The sequence below is a fragment of the Dreissena polymorpha genome, chromosome 6, assembly GCF_020536995.1.
Source record: "Dreissena polymorpha isolate Duluth1 chromosome 6, UMN_Dpol_1.0, whole genome shotgun sequence".
Lineage (NCBI taxonomy): Eukaryota > Metazoa > Mollusca > Bivalvia > Myida > Dreissenidae > Dreissena > Dreissena polymorpha.
Genome location: NC_068360.1, coordinates 24,200,114 through 24,221,644, shown reverse-complemented (window position 1 = coordinate 24,221,644; position 21,531 = coordinate 24,200,114). Strand labels below are relative to the sequence as shown.

The window sequence follows — 21,531 nt, the reverse complement described above, 5'->3', positions numbered from 1 at the left end:
TATATTGTTCACTGGCTTTATCTTTAATTTGACCTTAAGACATTGATTTTTCTCCCTACGTTTTAAACAATGATTATATATTATTAAAACGAAGTTCCAAGTAGATTGCGAAATTAATGTCGCCTAAAGAGTCTTCAAAAATATATTGACGTACAGGGAACGAAGGACTATAAGTGATCACAAAGCTAATCATGAGCATATTATGCTTGAATGCGCTAATAATAATGCATTATGAATGTCATATGTTACGCATACAATCAATCATTGTTACTGCTTTATCACACTTTTTGCGAGCCAGCTTAAAAATCAGGGCTGAAAGCATTCACAACTCAACATTTTGTTTTAAGCATTTATTACTGAATGTCGGTTCATACAGCAGTTACAAATATATTGCACATGCAAAGGTAAAAGTAAGTTGTTTTACTTATCATTATGGCAATAAAGCGCTCAACGCGAGTGAAGGAACACTAATTTTCAAAGACCTAGCCTGTTACTGTTTGTAATCCCATGTGAGCCAGATTTGAATATGAAATATTTAATTAGTCTATTTAATTATTTTTAGATAAATAATAGTTTAATAAAGACTGAGTCAAAAATGTGGCCTCTAGAGTGATAACAGGGTTTTTATAAGATTTGACCAAGTGACCCATTTAAAGACACTCGTTACACAAAATCTTACTCAGCCTAGATAGTGTTAAGATATAAATTACGACCATGTATAACCAAGATTGCGTCGTAACACACCACACACAACAGACCCCGGGCATAGGATGACCATGATAGCTCACCATTAACACTTTGTGATCAGGTGAGCTAACAACTTCTTATAAAGAATAAATACATAGTAAATAATATATAAAAACATATAGGCAGATCAAAGACCTAAAAATCAAAGACATACGAAAACACCCAACAATGACATATAAAACATCAAACAAGCACATATAAAAACATCAAACAAGCATATATAAAACATCAAACAAAGGCATATAAAAACAAAATACAAGGACATACAAAAACGTCAAACAAGGATATACAAAAGCATCAAAATAACGGGCAGGATACAAAATATTAACCGTTTGTACTATGCAATATGCATTATACAATGAAACATCTGCTTTTTGTAAAAAAACATATACAGAAAAGTGTAAGAAAAATAATGCAATTTAGCAATACCTTAGGCAATTTAGAATATTCTAAATCATTTATGTGATATTGTTTATCAGTGCCATTGTTTAAAATTTAATATGTTTTTGGTGATTGATAAAAATTTAAATATGAAGTCCGTTGACAAGCTAAAGCATAGTATACATAGGAAATTAATATTAACAGAAATTTGTTTCGGCATGCTCAAAATATAAAAGCAACACAGCCAATTAAACAATACCAATACATTTTCTTAGCGTGTTCTTCAAACGATATATTTTACTTTTAAAGTTAGGCTTGATTTTACAAAAAAATAATAATGTTTTCTTAATTAAATCTCGACTTGACTTTATGCAATCAGATGAATCCCCCCAAAACATACAATTTAAATATACAATACATGTGCGCTGTGCATTATATTACATTAACATTATGTAATATGTACATGTATTTACATTGATTATACCATAAACAACCATTAAGCAGGGAACCCCATTTTTTTTGGATGTTCACACAAATTTCTTTAATATAAATAAAAATAAATAGTTCAGAGTAATATAACAAATGTTTGCATCTCGATACACAACTTTACAGCCTCAACATCCAATATGTTACACCAGATTAAACAAATCATGCAAGTAAATGTGAACATTTCTATTTGCACTAAGCAATAATTGCTGCTACTATGACAACCAAGGATGCTTCAAATGCAATACATGGCTCAATATTGCTTGTTTAGCATCAATGAAGTCAATTCTTTGAAACCATTTCTATAAGAGTAGTTGCAATAAACAATGATAAACCTTCCAATGAAAAACTTTTCTTTTTAAAGCTACAGAGTTCTGATTACAAATAATACAAGTTCACCCAAAAAAGAAATCTGAATTCCCACAAAAGACATGATAGTCATCAATCCAGATCACAACAATAATTCAGATCAACACAAAAATCCATACAGATTCAGACCAACTCACTGCAGCATATTTACTACAGGCACACAATAAAACATACCTAACATATGATATATAAGTATGTATATAAATTCACTCATTTTAAGTAGCCATGTCAAGAGATATGTTAACTGACATTTTGAAAGATCTCCACCATGCCAAATGATTAAATATATTTTTTTAAATTTTAAACAATATTTAAAGAAAAAGTGTGTTTGCATAAAAGAAACCATCAACGAGTTATCAATAAGATACAGCAACATCATTTATAAACATGTTATTTAGAAAAATAAACATAAAATTACCAGAGAAATATATATAAAAAAAACAACCTTCATTTAATTGTATGTGTATCATATCTATGATTAGCAATCAGTAAGTCATTATGCTATAAATAATGGTAAACTAATGGTTTTATACTAAAAGGTCATAGAGTGACTTTGTGTAAAGTATGACAAAAAGCAATTGAACTGTATTTACAAACAAAATTACATTAAAGATTAGTGCATTGTTACATGTAGTTGCTTAATGTTTGTATTATTCAAACCATGGAACTGTACTGATGACATGATCTTCCTGAATGCTCTGTGATTCACTTATACTTAAAATGGCCTGTCAGATCTTCAAGCAACTGTAGTAGTTGAAAATCATGACCAAGACTGATATTTATATAAACAAGAAATATTATATTGGGAAATAATAATTTTATTAAAGCTCCTTGGTACAAATCATCTCTGCTTTCTGGGCGCATTCCAATAGTATTAAAACCTCGACAAAAGAACAAAATGTGTAACCATTTCTCTCTCGTTGTACCATCTAGGGGAGGTAACTGCTGCTGACTCTCATCAGGTTGTCTCACAGTGAGTATCCAGCCATGAACTGTTTCTGTTTCGGCGCATGAAATGCTAATGCGGCACACATCAGTGTCACCAGTATCCCAGCTGACGTAACGTAGAAGCACCAGGACAACGAACAGTCTCCTGCAAGATAAACACAAACAATCAAATTTAGTCTATTGTGTCCCCTGGTGATGCTTCTCAAATACCCTGTGCGCTTATTGGTGTTAACAATAAAAAGGCACTACTTTCAAGATGGAGGCAACCAGAGTCCTAGATCAGTATGTCAAATCATTAATTAATAATTATACTTTTTTATCAAATTATAAAGCTTTTATGATGATTTTGGAAAAGCGCCTGGCCTTCCATTTTCGAGAACAAGTAAAGACAAAACTGCAAATGAGAATATTTTATTCTTCTGCGAATTATATTTTAGTGTATGCACATTCAGTAAATGTGCTTATGCATCCGTGTACAAATAAATGTAACATAGTTATGTAACATTAGGTATACAACAAATTGTGACCCTCTGGAATAAGGTAAACAAACTGCAAAATGTTTCAATGCTTATGGGAATAAAAAATGTAAAGCAGAAATAAATGGAGCACTAATATTTTTTTTTCATTTTAATTGAATTACAAGTACAGGTAGCAAACTTCCCAGTTTGGGTGAAGTGATAACTGCGTGCCTGTCAGCAACCTATCAAGCCATTATCAATAATATGGTTCTAAAATTTTTATAAGCTGAACCATGGTTTTAACTTTCTACTTAAGTATAAACTTTACCCTTGAAATAAGGGCAACTAGGCCTTTTCTATTGTTATCATATTGCATTATGAATGATGCGGGCACATTCTTGACAAGATTGTTTTATTACCAAAACTATAACCTTAAATTTTTGGAGCCTGATTTTACACATGGCATATTGTTTTGTCATGGTGGACTTTTGATATTGTGTTAAGTTAAAATTACATAATGAATGACAATGTTACTGCCCCCCAAAAGCTCCTGTTTGGTATAATTTTACATAAGCTTAAGTTTGACCTTCACCTTAGAGGCATGGAGACTGAGTTAACACATTGCACATTGCTTTTTCATGTTTTCTCATGACGGACATTGGTTGTAAATGTATTTTAAAATTGCATGATTAATGAAAATTAACAGTCCAGACAAGCTGTTTTATTGCAAAATTTGACCTTGGACCTATTAATGTGACCTTGAACTTTGAGGTTTACACCCAATACCTTCTCTGATAATAATGAACATTTGTGGTTACAATTTCATGATTAATTCAACTGTTAGAGTCATGTTAAGGTAATGGCAAAACTTAACATTTGATTCTTAGTGTGACTTTGACAATTGAGGATGGGAGATGGGTGTTACATGCAACATAATGTCTTGTGATGGTACATTTGGAAAGTTTAAATGCAAAAGTTACAGTTGAGACAAGCTCGGACCCTTACAAACGCACACACAATTTCTCATGCATGCATTGTGAGTGCCATATTGAACTTTCAAAAAATAATAAATTGTAAACTTTATTTACTGAGATCATATATAAATTGTGTGACTATTTACCAAGTGCTTTACACAGTGTAAGAATGCCTTACATACCTGTGTCTGTTAGCATTATGATGTTGGGTTAGAACAGCCAATGATACATGCTTTTCTTGACTTCAGGCTATCGGGTTTTATTTCAAAACCATGCAAAAGCACGTTTGGTATATGAATATCAGAGATGTGTTTCATTTCCATTACTCTGGTTTCCTCACACAGCACAAGACCAACAACAAAAATTGAACATCTTTGAAATATAAACAAGCAAGTTCGTTGAATTGATATCCCTTGCCAATATGCTTCTGTACGCAAAAGTGTTATATTTGACACTCAAAGCATTTTTCAAGATACAAATGGCCATAACTCCGTTATTTACAGATGGTGTACAATGCCATTTGGCGTGCCTCATCCTCTTATCCATATATATACTCATACCAAGTTTCAATGAAATCCGCCAAAGCACTTCCAAGATATGGCTCCAGACTGACGGAAAGAAGGACGGACAGACGGACGGACAACGCCAAAACAATATCCCTCCGCCTATGGCGGGGGATAATAATTGGAAAAGGCAGCTATCATCCAAAGTCTGACCCAACTTTTTTTTGGTGAGTCTAGTTGATTATGTCATAAGTGGAATTATACACCCAAGCACTTAACATTGCATCAGGCATGGAGGAACCTCAAACTTTGATAATAAAACACACACAGAATATGTTTTTTGTGTTTAAAACTAACGTGCTGATCCATCTTACAAAATAAACTGATAAACAAAGTTTGTCCTAATCAAACACTTTGTAAAGCATTGGTACCAATTATCAAATATTTAAAACAAAAAAATCTGTTACTAATGAATTACAGAAAGACACCATACAAAAATACACTTCTAAAATTATTAACTTTGCAATCTAAAAGTTCTTTCTACAATGCTTATACAATATTAGTAACCATACCAGAATTTGTCTCCTTTTCAAGCAACTCAAGAACATACCTAAACTGTAAGATTTCGATGTGAACCCACATGCCTGCTGGACCTCAGGTGCGTCCCAGCCATTGGGATAAATGCCCACGCCAGCTGCCATCAACAAACCTGCAAACACAACAGCAGTTTTTGTGTGTGGCAAAGTCAGGCTGATACAAACTGTGCATTGTTTGTTTGGATTTTGCACTGTTATTCTTATGGTCAGGACACAACAAAGTCAAGCTGATTAAAAGTATTCTTTGTTTTTTGTTTAGTTTTTCACTGTAATTCTAGATGTGGTCATACATGTGGGCCAATCTATTTAAAAGTGCCTTTTCATGTTTTAGTAACTCAACAAAAATGTAACAAGAGCTCTCACCATAGGATGACATACACCCCCTATAAACAAGAGCTCTCACCATAGGATGACATACACCCCCTATAAACAAGAGCTCTCACCATAGGATGACATACACCCCCTATAAACAAGAGCTCTCACCATAGGATGACATTTGCCCCCCTATAAACGCTTTGATAGTTATAGCATTTTTCCAAACCTAAACGCAGATTTCCAAACCTAAACGCGGACCCTAAGTTCAAGGTCAAGGTCACAGGGGTCAAATTTTTTGTGCGTATGGTTACTAAGGCCTTGTCCATAAAAACATGCATACCAAATATGAAGGTTATATCTCAAGGGACATAGAAGTTATGAGCATTTTTCGAAACCTAAACAAAGATTTTGAAACCTAAACGCAGACCCTAAGTTCAAGGTCAAGGTCAAAGGGGTAAAATAGTGTGTGCGTATGGAAAGGCCTTGTCCATATACACATGCATACCAAATATGAAGGTTATATCTCAAGGGACATAGAAGTTATGAGCATTTTTCGACACCTAAACGCAAAGTGTGACGGAAAGACAGACAGATGGACAGTCCGATAACTATATGCCCCCTTTTCTTCGAAAGGGTGCATAAAAATTGTTTCAGATTCGAAATTTTCGTTGTAGCTATAATATTTGCGGGGAAGCAGTATGATACTTAATATTCACCATGCTCTAAAATCTCCTTTATATGCATCGTTTGACAATTTCAAAACCTGAAAATTATCAAGCGTTACAAACGCGAAACAAGTGAATCATTCGGAGAGTTCTGTTGTTATAGTTATATTTTGTGACCTTACAATGATTGCGTGTATCAGGTATAAAATACACCCCTCACTATATGAGCAAGGATGGCCGAGTGGTTTAAGTGCTAAACTTTTACTCCAAAATGGTTCGAGTCCAGTTGAGGAATTTTTTTTTCCTTCAATTTTATTCTTGTATTTTTACTTAAGCTATTGAGTTCCTATGCTTACATTTATCAATTAAAAGCATTAAATGACAAACTTCAATAAATGTCAAAATATGTGAAAAGTTTGCTTCAATATTCCTTGGTACTCAATAAGTTGTCAGCGTAGCTGGAAAAAGTGCAGTGTGTCTACTTTTTCAAGGACCCAGGCCTGAGAGAAATATGTAGACGTCCTTTCATTATGCAGCCTTGTGTTTGATAGTTGAGGCTTAAAACCTTGAAACTACATGAACAATTAGGCCTAAAAAACTGTAAATACTAGCATCCAATATTAAAACAAGTAAATATTACGTTTGAGCCTTTTAAGGGATGTGCTGTTATATGAACATATATAAAAAATAATTACATTCTAGAAACATACTAGTGCAAAGGTGACATTAAAAACACTTGATTATGGATATCTGTTTGACAGAAAGCAGCTTATTCCTATAGAAAGATTTCTGACAAGTGATGGGAGAATACCCCTTACTTGTAAATATAAACATAATACATAGTTACTTCCCTTGATAAAATATGCTAAGCTGAAATTTCGGCTATCATATTTATTTTTAATTCCCTGTCCCAGGTATGTGTATTAACGGTATCCACAACTCCATGCATAAATCCAATAACGGCGAAAATATGCTGTCGTGGCTGATAATCCAGTCAGATAAGCCGATAATTATTGATTTTATCAATAACGCATAATAGCTTCACGTTGTTAACCGAGATGACAGTTTAACTTGGTAATTTAAATCCCGATGGTCATGTCATTTGTTATTCAATATTTAAAATGTTACCCATTTTAGAAAGCTGAAATGTTGCTCTTTCTAAATATCTAATTTATATGTCAATGCATAACATATTAAAAAAGATATGACAAGTTAAACAAAACGTAATTACGGTTTGTCTTCCAACTGCGGCTGAGTTTCGGGTAAAAAATATCGTCACCTTCACTGTAAATATATATTATTGCACTGTCATTTTTAGTCAGAAATTTAACAAATAACATTCATTAGAAAGCTTATGCATTGGCGTTTTTTTCTGTTATTTTCAATTGTTTATTTGAACTATTTAATTTATTGCGCCGAGTTAAAACCAACAGTACTAGCAGCGGCGGTCAATTTAATCGGCTGCAAGATGCGATCTTCCATTTAAGATTATCAAATATTTACCATTTTTATTTCAATATTTAAGAAGTTACCATCGTATGAAAGCTTGAAAATTGATTGATTACATTAAGAAATTTAATAAGAAAACAGATGAAAAATAATACGGAAATCGCGATACCGATTTGTTGTGTTCTCAATCGCGTCAGATATTGCATCTGTGATTTCCCATCAGTTGCTAAAAAACTATTCACAAAGAGACGTTTATTTATATAAATGAATCATGTAATACAAATATCAATTAAATTGTTTAAAAGATTAATTATATAAAAGTGTATAAAAAAAATACACGTGCGTCTACTGTAATAACAAGTCTTTAGCCTACATTATTCAATCAGTACAGAAATATTCTCAAAATAAATTTGTCACACATCCAACACACATGAACAACTTCTCACATATTGACCTTTGACAGGCCGCTTTATTTGACAAACAAGTACAATCACAATAGATCTTTGCAACAAATTTAGAAATTGCTTTAATCATGATAATAAGCATGCGTCCTTTAAATTGTTCCGACATTGACTGTTTTCACGCCGTTTTCATCTTCTATCTTGTGAAAAGGTTTACAAAATATCCATAAATGCAACTTGAAAAGAATAAACTTGTAGTAAATCATGAAACAGATTTTTAATAGATGTAAACATAATTTTGTTTTAAATTGTAAAATGTGCATTTGGATAAAAAAAATCCCTCATTCCAACTTAAATAGCATTAAAATTGCTCGGTAGAAACTCACAATTTTTTTGCAAACCATTCAGTAACATCAGTTTTGTAAATTTGCAGCTTCCATTTATATTTTAAAGATGTTTAAATACATTTGATGCTTCGTCCAAAATATACCATAAACTTATTGTTACCCCAACAATTCCGCCATTTTCCCTCAAATTCCAATCAAGAAAACCAACAGAATGAATATCTTATCTGCCTTTCAAATATTTCCAAGACAACATACTATTCATTATCCATCGGTTTATATAAATTTTAACAATCAGTATAATCTTATATAAACGTGATGATTCTTATAAATTGGTACATGTCGGCTTGTTTAACATACATTTCCGCCATTTTGAAATCTATCCTCTACCGAAGGCAAATATTTTCAACCCGAATTAATGACTTAATCAGCATAATCTAACATAAATAAACATGCGTAACTGATTTTGAAAACATACCTGTCATTATACTATGTCTATTTATTTTGGTCTCGATGCCCGTTTTATAACGATGATTTAAACATTTTTTTTACATAACAAAAGAGGTCTGATGCACTATTTTCGTTTTCGGCTTCAGACAAGTGCACATGCGCGAGCATTGCACGACAGCATGTTTGGCTTAAAATCGAGTTGCGAATACCTTCTATACACATACCTGCCTGTCCATATAAAAAAAGCATATAAGAATGCCATTAAAATATATGAAAATAAATGATATTTATTTAACTGAAAATATTCCAGCTGTCAGAAAAACATTTAAATATGATTATTTTTTAACATGCATGGTAAGTATGAAATATTTTAATGGAATTTTTATATTGACTATTAAGTTTCTTGAGTTAATAAGATAATACACATATTTGTACAAGTCATTTAACCATTGGGATATCATAATCTATTACATATATAGAAAGATCATACGTAAAAGTTAACAAATCTGTATATACCACTATTTCATTTAAAATATTTCACATGATACATGTGATAACCATCTTATAAATTAATGAATGGCAAATCCTTCATTAGACATGTGTAAATCATGAACTGTTTGCAAATCCTTCATTAGACATGTGTAAATCATGAACTGTTTGCAAATTATTGTACATGAGTGCATGGCTGTTGTCACATATTTTTCTTTAAAAATGAGGTCAAAATATGCAGTCTGCTGTGGTGCATTTTTATTAGGAAATAAGCTGCACTCTGGGAAAACAGGGCTTAATGCATGTGTGGAAAGTGTTATTCCAGATAAGCCTGTGCAGTCCACTTTCGGCTTAAATGGTACTTTTCATCTAAAGGAACTTCTATGCGAAAATTCAGTTTAGGCTGAAAGACAGTCGCGACACGCCTAGATACTCCTACGACATTTTATACATATGCATAAGGCCTTGTTTTCCACTAGCACAGCTTATATTTTTGCAATCCCTGGCCACATTAATTCCACAGAAAAAAACACATTATATGACACTTAAATGATAACTTGTGAACTTGACATTTAAGCCAACATTTTACTCATAAACTGTCTGCATCATGTTTTGAAATATAATACCCTAATATAATATGATGTCACAGGGTTAACCATAAAGTTCAAGCTAAGGCTGTCTTTCCTTTTTACAAAAAATTTCTGACAATTGATTCCAAATTTGTTTTGACTTTAGAAAGAGTTATAAGTGGGGGTCTTTTTCCTGAAGTACTGTCTCATACAATATTAAGCTGTGTTCAATTATTTATAATACTTTCACATTAAAATATAATTGCATTGGGAAGGTATTAGTATATATCCAACAAGTTTTGGGACAGACTGAGAGATGAACCATTGTAAAAGACAGAATAACAGACAAACAGACAAAATGATACACCATCACACAGACAGACAGACCATTGCAGACAGACAGACCAACAAACAGAATAGCAGAATGCAAAATTATTAGCTCCTTTATTTGTTAAACATTTTGTTTACAATTAACAGCCTTTTTGATTTTGACATACTGACAAGAATAATAACATGCACATTTACTGAATTGATATCCCCAGCAAATATATTGTGTTCATGGATGGGTGCAAAATCCCTTAAAAGGTTTAATAATCAAGAACAAAAAAAATTAAGTGTAGGGTAATTGTTTTCATGCTCTGCAAATCTCCTCATTGATATCTATACATCCATGAAGTTTCATGTTGAAATCTTTTTTCGTATCTGAGATATAGCCTTGAAAACTTAAATCATACAAAAACAACAGAGGGCAATAACTCTTATTTAAGAAAGTGCTGGGTTATGGTTCTTGTGCAAGGCAATTCTTCTCATTAATCTCTACACACCCATGAAGTTTTATGTTAAAATCTTGTATCGTATCTAAGATAGAGCCTTAGTTACTTCAGAACTAATTTGGTGTCTAGGTTGCTCATTTGAAACTATAGGAACTGAACTGTTTTAAGCAGCATTTGTAAGGTTTTATGAAATAAATGTGGCTAATTCAACCTTGCTTTGTAACCTGTAAACATGTTTTATTTGGCTGAAATATCATAAGAACAAATTGTCACAGCCAGTTGCGTGACAAAAATGGGCAAATTTTTGAATTCTGGAGTGTTCATGATGGTTACATATCATAGCCATATAAGGAAAACTGCCTCGCCATGTTTTTCAATGAAATGGAACCATTTACAAAGTCAGTCCATATATTACTAGAACAAAAGTTCTGAGCAAGTTTCAACAAACTATCTATGTAATTTTCATGTTGATTAAGCAAAAATATCACTACTTTTAGTTCACAAATTCTTTTGTTAATCTGACTTAGTGACCTAGTGGTTGACACCCTCATGGCCAAGTTATGAAAGTCAGCTGAGATATCATTGGGAAAAATGTCTTTACCAAGTTCCATGAAGTGTGGGCAATAAATGTTGCCTCAAGAGCATTTATAAGGCAATTTTTATGTTGGTGATGGACTTTAATTGGACTACAAACGACAGACTAAAGGTGATTACAGAAGCTTACCATGAGCATATCATACATTCACCAACCCATTCTTAGGCTAATAAGAATCAAGAAAAGACATTCACTTAAGAAATCTTACTGAAAAGTTGAAATAGAGGCAGGCTAAATTCAATGGTGATTATGCCATGAGCACTGACTGTTCTGTATGATGAAGGATGTTATTTGAGGTGTCAAATGTCAAGTACATGTAAGACTCAACAAGGAACACTTTTTAGAACTTTACAATTTTAAGAATATTCTTTATTGTCAGATCAAGTCTTAAGATTTGATTCCTTAACCCTTTGCATGCTGGGAAATTTTTCGTCTGCTAAAATGTCGTCTGCCGAATTACTAAAATATACTTATTATCAGAATAGCAAACAGTATGTGGCGTCTCATCTGGATCCAAACTGTTTGCAAAGGCCTTCAAAATTCGGTTCCAGCACTGAAAGAGTTAATAAGGGCAGGTTGTGCTCAGGTGAGCTAAAAACAAAATATAAATGATAAACATGGTAGAGCGATTTCTACTGAACTACTTTGGGAACAATAACAAAATATTTGCATATAGCAGCTGATAAATCTTTGCTTTTTTTAGACCCAGTATTTTTTTCAGAATTAATGGCCCATAGCATTGTTACACAAGACTGAAGTCAGTTATATTCTGATTTATAACCTTAAGTATACAGAAGGAAAACTTGGTGACCGAATAAATTTTTTTAGTGCAGTCATCCTTATCACAATATTATTGTTCCTTAGGTAACACCTGTTCAAAATGGATGTGTGTTGATCATGAATACCTTAGTCATTGAATAACATTTTTGTATACTTGTTTTCTTAAAATCGTTGAAACTGTCATTGCCAAAAATTTTACAGGGGCATATTGATGGCTTAATATTCATTATCAAATTTTCAAGATTATCACTTTAATTATTTATTAATTGATTGCTTTGTGCACAAGTTTCATTTAAAGAGATGGTCAGAAAAACATTATCTGTAATAATGGAAAAGTTGTCCCAAGTTTTACTTTACAAGTGTTGTAAATTTACTAATGAATGGCTAGAACTGTAAGTTTTGTAAATTACATGTACATCACAATCAAACTATAGGTGGATTGTTTCCTCTAAGCTGCAATCCAGTTTAGGCAGAACGTGTTGTCCCTGATTAGCCTGTGCATACAGAACAGGCTAACCTGGACGACACTTTTATAATGCACATGCATTTAACCTCTTTTAACAGAGCACCGCTCATTTAAATTTTAAAAAGCCCACCAAAGTAGTGACATTAAACTGTGTTTTGCTAAGACCACACAAACAATGGATAAACATTGTTCATGTAAAGCCCAGCTTTGTCCATTCATACAAATGAGTAATTGAATTGCTAGAAAAACTCAGGTGACCTTTCAACAGGAATGGTTGAGTACAATTTATGACATGTGCCTAATTAAGAAATACTATTCCTTCCCCCCACCCCTTAATTGTTAACAAAATAAGCAGGCTCGCATGATGAAAACTGGGATGAACATAGGTTTTCAATGAATCAACATAGCACGAATTGGATATAAGAACATTGATCTGTTGACATGTTATTCCTCAGTCACAGGCAATGGAAAAGTATCAAGTTCTACCAACAAGGTTTACAAATGCATGTTTGTCATGCGATTTGCATTGTTTATTAGTACAACACAGTATAATGGTCAGAAAATGAAATCAATGGTTGTGGAAGAAACTCCTGACATTGTCTTGTTCAGATATTTCTTGTTAAACAAGCCCTTTCCGCTCCATTTTAAGAAAACGCCACACTGGAATTTTGGGAATTTGCGTCGTAAAAAACCCTTTTTTGGGGAAAAAATTAATCGCAAAACTGGCTCAATTGGGAAAAATAATCGCATGTAAATAGTGTTTCTTATATCTCAAAGAAGCTGTTAACTGGTAAATAACGACTATTTTGATGACATATTATTAAAATTTTCCACTCCATTTTTGGAAAACGCCACACTGGAATTTTGGGAATTTTGCGTCGTGAAAAACCCTATTTTGGGGGAAAAATTAATCGCAAAAAAGGCTCAATTGGGAAAAAAAATTGCACGTAAATAGTGTTTCTTACATTTCAAAGAAGCCGTTAATTGGTAAATAACGACTATTTTGATAACATATTATTAAAATTTTCTGCTCCATTTTGGGAAAACGCCACACTGGAATTTGGGGAATTTTGCATCGTGAAAGACCCTATTTTGGGGAAAAAATTAATCGCAAAACTGGCTCAATTGGAAAAAATAATCACATGTAAATAGTGTTTCTTATATTTCAAAGAAGCCGTTAACTGGTTAATAACGACTATTTTGATAACATATTATTAAAATTTTACAAAAAAAATTGAACATGTGTGATAAGTGCAGTTTTTTTTTATCTGATTTGGGGGAAAGGGCCTGGCCTTTTTTGAGGGGAAAAAAAATCGCATGAAACGCACGATTTTGGGGAAAATAAGGAAAGTCTTAAATAATCAATTTACCATATTTTACTGTTTTTAAAAAAAATTCAAGGCGACAGATAATTTAATTATGCATGCAATGTTTTTTTTCTATTTTCTACACTGGATCAGGTTATCTTATATATTTAAAGGTTTTAAAAAAAAAACAAATTTTTTTAATATTTTTTTTTTGGAATTGGGAATATTTTTTTTAATTGGGAAAAAAACAACCGGATTTGCATTGGGAATGGGGCCAAAATCCGGACCTGTGGCATAGGGCAGAAAAGGCCTGTTAAAGAAAAGAAGGGATAAGAACATGTATTAAGCTTTTGTATCAATTAGTAATTTTGATGACACAAAAATAGTCTAGAAGGAACAGGGGCTCAGTCAGTGCATGATTGGAAGTTTTTATTTAAATATGCTGATGATTTTGTGCATAGTCTTATTAAAGAATGTACGCAACTGAGTTCCCTTTCATACTAGACTAAAGATGGCTTAGAATGCTCACCTGTAGGCCATTGTTTAACCCTTTAACACTTAGATATCAGGGATTTTAATAGATGCAGAATCCTGCATTTTGACGCGAGCAAATTAAAAATGACTCGTTTTTGACGCAACCCTTTTTTTTGCCGTGCGTCATTTTGACGCGTCAAAAATTTAACCCTTGCGTCAGTCAGTTTACATCTCGAGTTCCATGGTAATAAATCCTGCTGTGCTCCTTAGATTGAAATTAATGTTTCAGTACTTGAAACTCGGTCTATAATCAAGTGAATACCTCGGGTGTTGTTTATCTTATCTCATCTCTTCCAATACACATGTCACCCTCTAAATAGTGCATGCGCACTAACTGGGTAGCAGCAGTAATTACGTGATAATTGATTGACCATCCGATAATTGCAGGTTTTTTTCAGACTTTGCAGACGGCACGGTTAAAGAAAGTCGGCAAAAATAATTAAAGAAAAAACAAAATTTATCAAAGGTCTATTCATTACGTACATCCACTATTAAGTCCAGCGAGTTTTGTAAGTTTGTTAATCCACCGATAATTACGAGTAACATCCACCTTATATAAACTGGAATCACAGTTCATTTTTTATACTAACAAGGCATAATACTACACATACCATTAAGAAAAACATAAATTATCCCAGTAGAATCAAATAGCTACGTCATGACCTTTGACATTGTAAATGGCGGACGTATTGTAAATAAACATTCATCCCGCGTTCAATTCATCCCGTCTAATAACAGACAACGCTTGCCGCTTTTATGGTATACATTGGTGTATTTTGTTGGCAGAAAGTCTCTTCTTAGCAATAATCTAGTTATGGCAGAAAGTGTCTTCCCTGATTACCTGTGCAGACTGCACAGGCTTATCTGGGACAAAACTTTAAGCACATGCATTAAACACCCTCTTCACAGAGAGCAGCTTTTTTATGTTTGGAGAAAACTGCAATTATAATTTTAATGGATTGATAAAGTAAATGAATGAAATTCCACCATTTTCAGATTTTTAGCTCACCTGATTGCTCAGGTGAGCTTTTGTGACCGGTCTTTGTCCGTCGTATGTCCGTCCGTCCGTAAACATTTTCTCGTAAACACTCTAGAGGCCACATTTCTTGTCCCATCTTCATGAAACTTGGTCAGAAGCTTTGTCCCAATGAAATCACAGCCGAGTTTGAAACTGGGTTGTGCTGGGTTTAAAACTAGATCACTAGGTTAAAAAAAAGAAAAACCTTGTAAACACTGTAGAAGTCACATTTCATGCTCAATCTTCATGTAACTTTGTCAAAAATTTTGTGTTATCTTAGTTGAGTTCAAAAGTGGTTTCGATCCCTTGAAAAACATGGCCGCCAGTGGGCGGGGCAGTTTTCCTTATTTGACTATAGAGTAACCTTGTAAACACTCTAGAAGTCACAATTTTTGCCCAATCATCATGAAAGTTGGTCAAAACATTGGTTCAATTGATGTCTCGGACGAGTTCGAAAATGGTCGAGATCAGTGAAAAAACATGGCCGCCAGTGGTCGGAGCATTTTTCTCTATATGTATATAGTGGCAGTTAATTTTCCCCATTTGGCTATAGAGAAACCTTGTAAACACTCTAGAAGTCACAATTTTTGCCCAATCATCATGAAAGTTGGTCAAAACATTGGTTTTATTGATATCTCGGACGAGTTTGAAAATGGTCGGGATCAGTGAAAAAACATGGCCGCCAGTGGGCGGGGCATTTTTCTCTATATGTATATAGTGAAAACATGTGAACACAGTAGAAGTCACATTTTTGGCCCAATTTTCATGAAATTTGCTCAGAACATTTGTTTTCTTGATACGAGAGTTGCCTTAAAAAATGGTTCTGGTCAGTTGAATAACATGGCTGCTGGGAGGGGGGCAGTTTTCTCATTATGCCCCCCCCCCCTTTCGAAGAAGAGGGGGTATATTGTTTTGCTCATGTCGGTCCATCCGTCCACCAGATGGTTTCCGGATGATAACTCAAGAGCGCTTATGCCAAGGATCATGAAACTTCATTAGGTACATTGATCATGACTAGCAGATGACCCCTATTGATTTTCAGGTCACTAGGTCAAAGGTCAAGGTCACGATGACCCGAAATAGTAAAATGGTTTCCGGATGATAACTCAAGAACTCTTATGCCTAGGATCATCTAACTTCATAGATACATTGATCATGACTCGCAGATGACCCCTATTGATTTTCAGGTCACTAGGTCAAAGGTCAAGGTCACGATGGTCTGTCCGTCCGTTAACATTTGCTTGTAAACACTCTAGCGGCCACATTTCTTGTCCCATCTTCATGAAACTTGGTCTCAGAAGCTTTGTCCCAATGAAATCTCAGCCGAGTTTGAAACTGGGTTGTGCCGGGTTGAAAACTAGATCACTAGGTTAAAAAAAAAGAAAAACCTTGTAAACACTGTAGATTTTACATTTTATGCCCAATCTTCATGTAACTTTGTCAAAATTTTTGTCTCAATGATATCTTAGTTGAGTTCAAAAGTGGTTCTGATCCGTTGTAAAACATGGCCGCCAGTGGGATGGGCAGTTTTCCTGATTTGGCTATAGAGAAACCTTGTAAACACTCTAGAAGTCACAATTTTTGCCCAATCATCATGAAAGTTGGTCAAAACATTGGTTCAATTGATGTCTCGGACGAGTTCGAAAATGGTCGAGATCGGTTAAAAAAACATGGCAGCCAGTGGGCAGGGCATTTTTCACTATATGTATATAGTGGCAGTTTTCCCTATTTGGCTCTAGAGAAACCTTGTAAACACTCTAGAAGTCACAATATTTTCCCAATCATCATGAAAGTTGGTCAAAAAATTGGTTTTATTGATATCTCGGACGAGTTTGAAAACGATCGGGATTGGTGAAAAAACATGGCCGCCAGTGGGCGGAGCATTTTTCTCTATATGTATATAGTGAAAACATGTGAACACAGTAGAAGTCACATTTTTGGCCCAATTTTCATGAAATTTGCTCAGAACATTTGTTTCCTTGATACGAGAGTTGAGTTAAAAAAGGTTCTGGTCAGTTGAATAACATGGCTGCTGGGAGGGGGACAGTTTTCTCATTATGTCCCCCCCCCCCTTTCTAAGAAGAGGGGGTATATTGTTTTGCTCATGTCGGTCCATCCGTCCGCCAGATGGTTTCCGGATGATAACTCAAGAGCGCTTATGCCAAGGATCATGAAACTTCATAGGTACATTGATCATGACTCGCAGATGACTCTTATTGATTTTCAGGTCACTAGGTCAAAGGTCAAGGTCAGGATGACCCGAAATAGTAAAATGGTTTCCGGATGATAACTCAAGAAATCTTATGCCTAGGATCATGTAACTTCATAAATACATTGATCATGACTTGCAGATGACCCCTATTGATTTTCAGGTCACTAGGTCAAAGGTCAAGGTCACGGTGACCCAAAGCAGTAAAATGGTTTCCGTGTGATAACTCAAGAACGCTTATGCCAAGGATCATGAAACTTCATAGATACATTGATCATGACTCGCAGATAACCCCTATTGATTTTCAGGTCACTAGGTCAAAGGTCAAGGTCACGATGTCCCGAAATAGTAAAATGGTTTCCGGATGATAACTCAAGAACGCTTAGGCCTAGGACCATGAAACTTCATAAGTACATTGATCATGACTCATAGATGACCCCTATTGATTTTCAGTTCACAAGGTCAAAGGTCAAGGTCATGGTGACCTGAAATAGTAAAATGGTTTCAAGATGATAGCTCAAGAACACTTATGCCTAGGATCATGAAACTTCATAGGTACATTGATCATGACTTGAAGATGACCCCTATTGATTTTGAGGTCACTAGGTCAAAGGTCAAGGTCACTGCGACCTGAAATAGAGAAATGGTTTCTGGATGATAACTCAAGAACGCTTATGCCTAGGATCATGAAACTTCAAAGGTACAATGATCATGACTCGCAGATGACCCCTAATGATTTTCTGGTCACTAGGTCAAAGGTAAAGGTCACGGTAACCTGAAATAGTAAAATGGTTTCTGGATGATGATGAAGAACGCTTATGCCTAGGTTCATGAAACTTCATAGGTATATTGATCATGACTCGAAATGACCCCTATTGATTATCAGGTCACTAGGTCAAAGGTCAAGGTCATAGTGCCAAAAAACGTATTCACACAATGGCTTTCAAGGTCACGGTGACTCAACTTAGAAAAATGGTTTCCGGATGATAACTCAAGAATGCTTACGCCTAGGATCATGAAACTTCATATGTACATTGATCATGACTCGCAGATGAAATAATGATGAAACTTGACCAGGATGTTTGTCTGGATAATATCTAGGTCAAGTTTGACATTTGGTGAAGATTGATTGAACCGACTCTCAGGTGAGCGAACTAGGGCCATCTTGGCCCTCTTGTTATTATATATTTGTTGCCATAGCAACCAGAATTTTTGACGTAGGAACAAAATGAAATGACGTGCATAATGTCCATATTGCCATCTATCCTGATGTTTCAGGTTTCATGAAAAAATATTAAGAACTTTAAAAGTTATCACAGGATCTAGAAAACCTCCATTTCAGCAGTATTTCTAGTCTATTTGTTGCCATTGCAACCAGAATTGTTGACGTAGGAATGAAATGAAATAACGTGCATAATGTTCATATTGACATCTATCCATGTTCCAAGTTTCATGAAAAAATATTAAGAACTTTTAAAGTTATTGCAGGATCCAGAAAAGTGTGACAGACAGACTGACTGACAGACTTACTGACTGACAGACTGACTGACTGACAGACGGAGCGCAAACCATAAGTCCCCTTTTGTGAAACCGTTAGGGGACTAATTAATGCATACCTGAGCACATTTGTAGAATACCAGCAGACCTTGCCACAGTTGCTATGACAATGCCCTTGACACAGATTCCAAACACTGAGGTCAAGGCCACAAGAAAACACAAACCGCAACCAAGTCCAATAATCAGGGTTGCTATCTGCCAGGAGACGCTTGGAATATCAGCGAACGTCGTATATCATCCACATTCCATAATCATCGTTAGTTTACCATCACTTCCCATAGCAGGATAATTGCATCGACGAAAAATGCCAAAATGCACTGGAAATGTCTGCGTTGATTTTTCAGGAAAGTTCAAGGTCAAATGACCTCTAATCCAATGTGGCATGAAAAATCCAACACTTGAAAATAAAGCACTCACAATGGACAAAACTGCCCAGAATACTCCTACACCAGACATACCAGCCATTTTTAGTGAAATGACAAAGTTTTTACAGTAATGCCTGTAAATGTTTCATGAATGGCAACTCACATACTTTATTGGCCACATCCTCTCCAATTTCAACCTAATGAACATTCACATTAGTGGTTCACATTTCATTTTACTTTCATTTATGTATCCATGATTGTTTCACATTTGTAATACATTAGTTTGGAATTGATACACTTGGCAGAATTCTCTTGTTCACAATTCCACCTCATCATGTGGTATCATATTTCAATATACCAGTAAGCCTCATGGGAATCTGAAAAATATCACATAATTAATCAAGCTATTATATTCAATGAATTCTAGAACAGAAACAATGTGAGCAATTTAGATGGTGTGCCATTTTTGTAACTTAAAGGGATCTTTTCACGGTTTGGTAAATTGACAAAATTGAAAAAAGTTGTTTCAGATTCGCAAATTTTCGTTTTAGTTATGATATTTGTGAGGAAACAGTATTACTGTACATTTACCATAGTCTAATATAGCCATTATATGTATCTTTTGACGATTTGAAAACCTAAAAATTATAAAGCCTTGCAACGCGAAACGATTGAATAATTTGGAGAGTTCTTTTGTTGTCGTTTAAATTTACGAAACTAAAGAAGATTGCTTATAAAAGGTATAAAATACTTAAACTGTGTATACTCGGCGGAATAGCCGAGAGGGCTAATGCATTTTTACTTCACTCCAGGACTCCGGGGGTCACTGGTTCGAGCCCTGGTACCGGCTACTTTTTTTCCTTTTTTTTATTTTATTCTTGATTTTTTACTGGAGCTTTTAAGATCCAATGTTTACATTTATCAATATAAAGCATTTAATGACAAACTTCAAAATATGCCAAAATCTGTGAAAAGGCCCCTTTAACCCATTTATGCCTCTAAGAGTGGACTCTTCCATCCTTCTAAATTGGATCAATTTATTTCCAAAATTAAGGATGTCTAATATATTTATTTCTATATTTTGAATATTTCTTACAGAAATTCCTTTAAGCAAACAGCGCAGACCCTGATGAGACGCCGCATCATGCGGCATCTCACCTGGGTCTACGCTGTTTGACAAGGCCTTTTTACTAGATGCTAGGCATACATTGGTTAAAGAGTGTATGATAACTGCTTCCATTTGTTTCACTGGTGTTATAACAGGAGTATAACCTTAAAAATATTACATATTATAATATTATATGCAATAAACCTTAAAAATATTACATATTATAATATAATATGCAATAATATACAGTGAACAAGGTACTACCAATTGTTATTCTTCTAAATAGCATTTACTGACCAGAATTATTTGTAACAGTTTTCTTTTATTATTTTAAGGTTTTAATTACAATTGGATTAAATTCGATTCGACAATTACATCAATGGTGTTACATATATATGCTCATAGCCAAAACTTGACCCATCATGGGTACACAAATCCACTTCTTATTGCTTTTGTTCATTAATTATTTAAACTTCAATGAAAAAAAGCAATAATTAATTAAACTGACAATCATACAATTTTGCTTTTTTACGAATAACATCATGATGTCCATCCCAATGATGTCCATCCCAATGATCAAAAGTCACCCTGTATAATAACAAGAGGTAACACATTACTAATAATAACCCTTTGCATGCTGGGAAATTTGTTGTCTGCTAAAATGTTGTCTGCTGA

At 34.3% G+C, this 21,531-nt stretch overlaps 1 protein-coding gene across 1 annotated transcript; it reads right to left on the bottom strand.

The window, feature by feature from the left end:
- Positions 1-345: 345 nt before the first annotated feature.
- LOC127836495 (LHFPL tetraspan subfamily member 6 protein-like) lies at positions 346-20,127 on the bottom strand. Its single transcript, XM_052363144.1, is given in 3 exon segments — positions 346-3,076; positions 5,477-5,575; positions 19,443-20,127. Coding segments are annotated over 3 exon segments (630 nt in total). The 5' UTR covers positions 19,849-20,127; the 3' UTR covers positions 346-2,951.
- Positions 20,128-21,531: the final 1,404 nt, after the last annotated feature.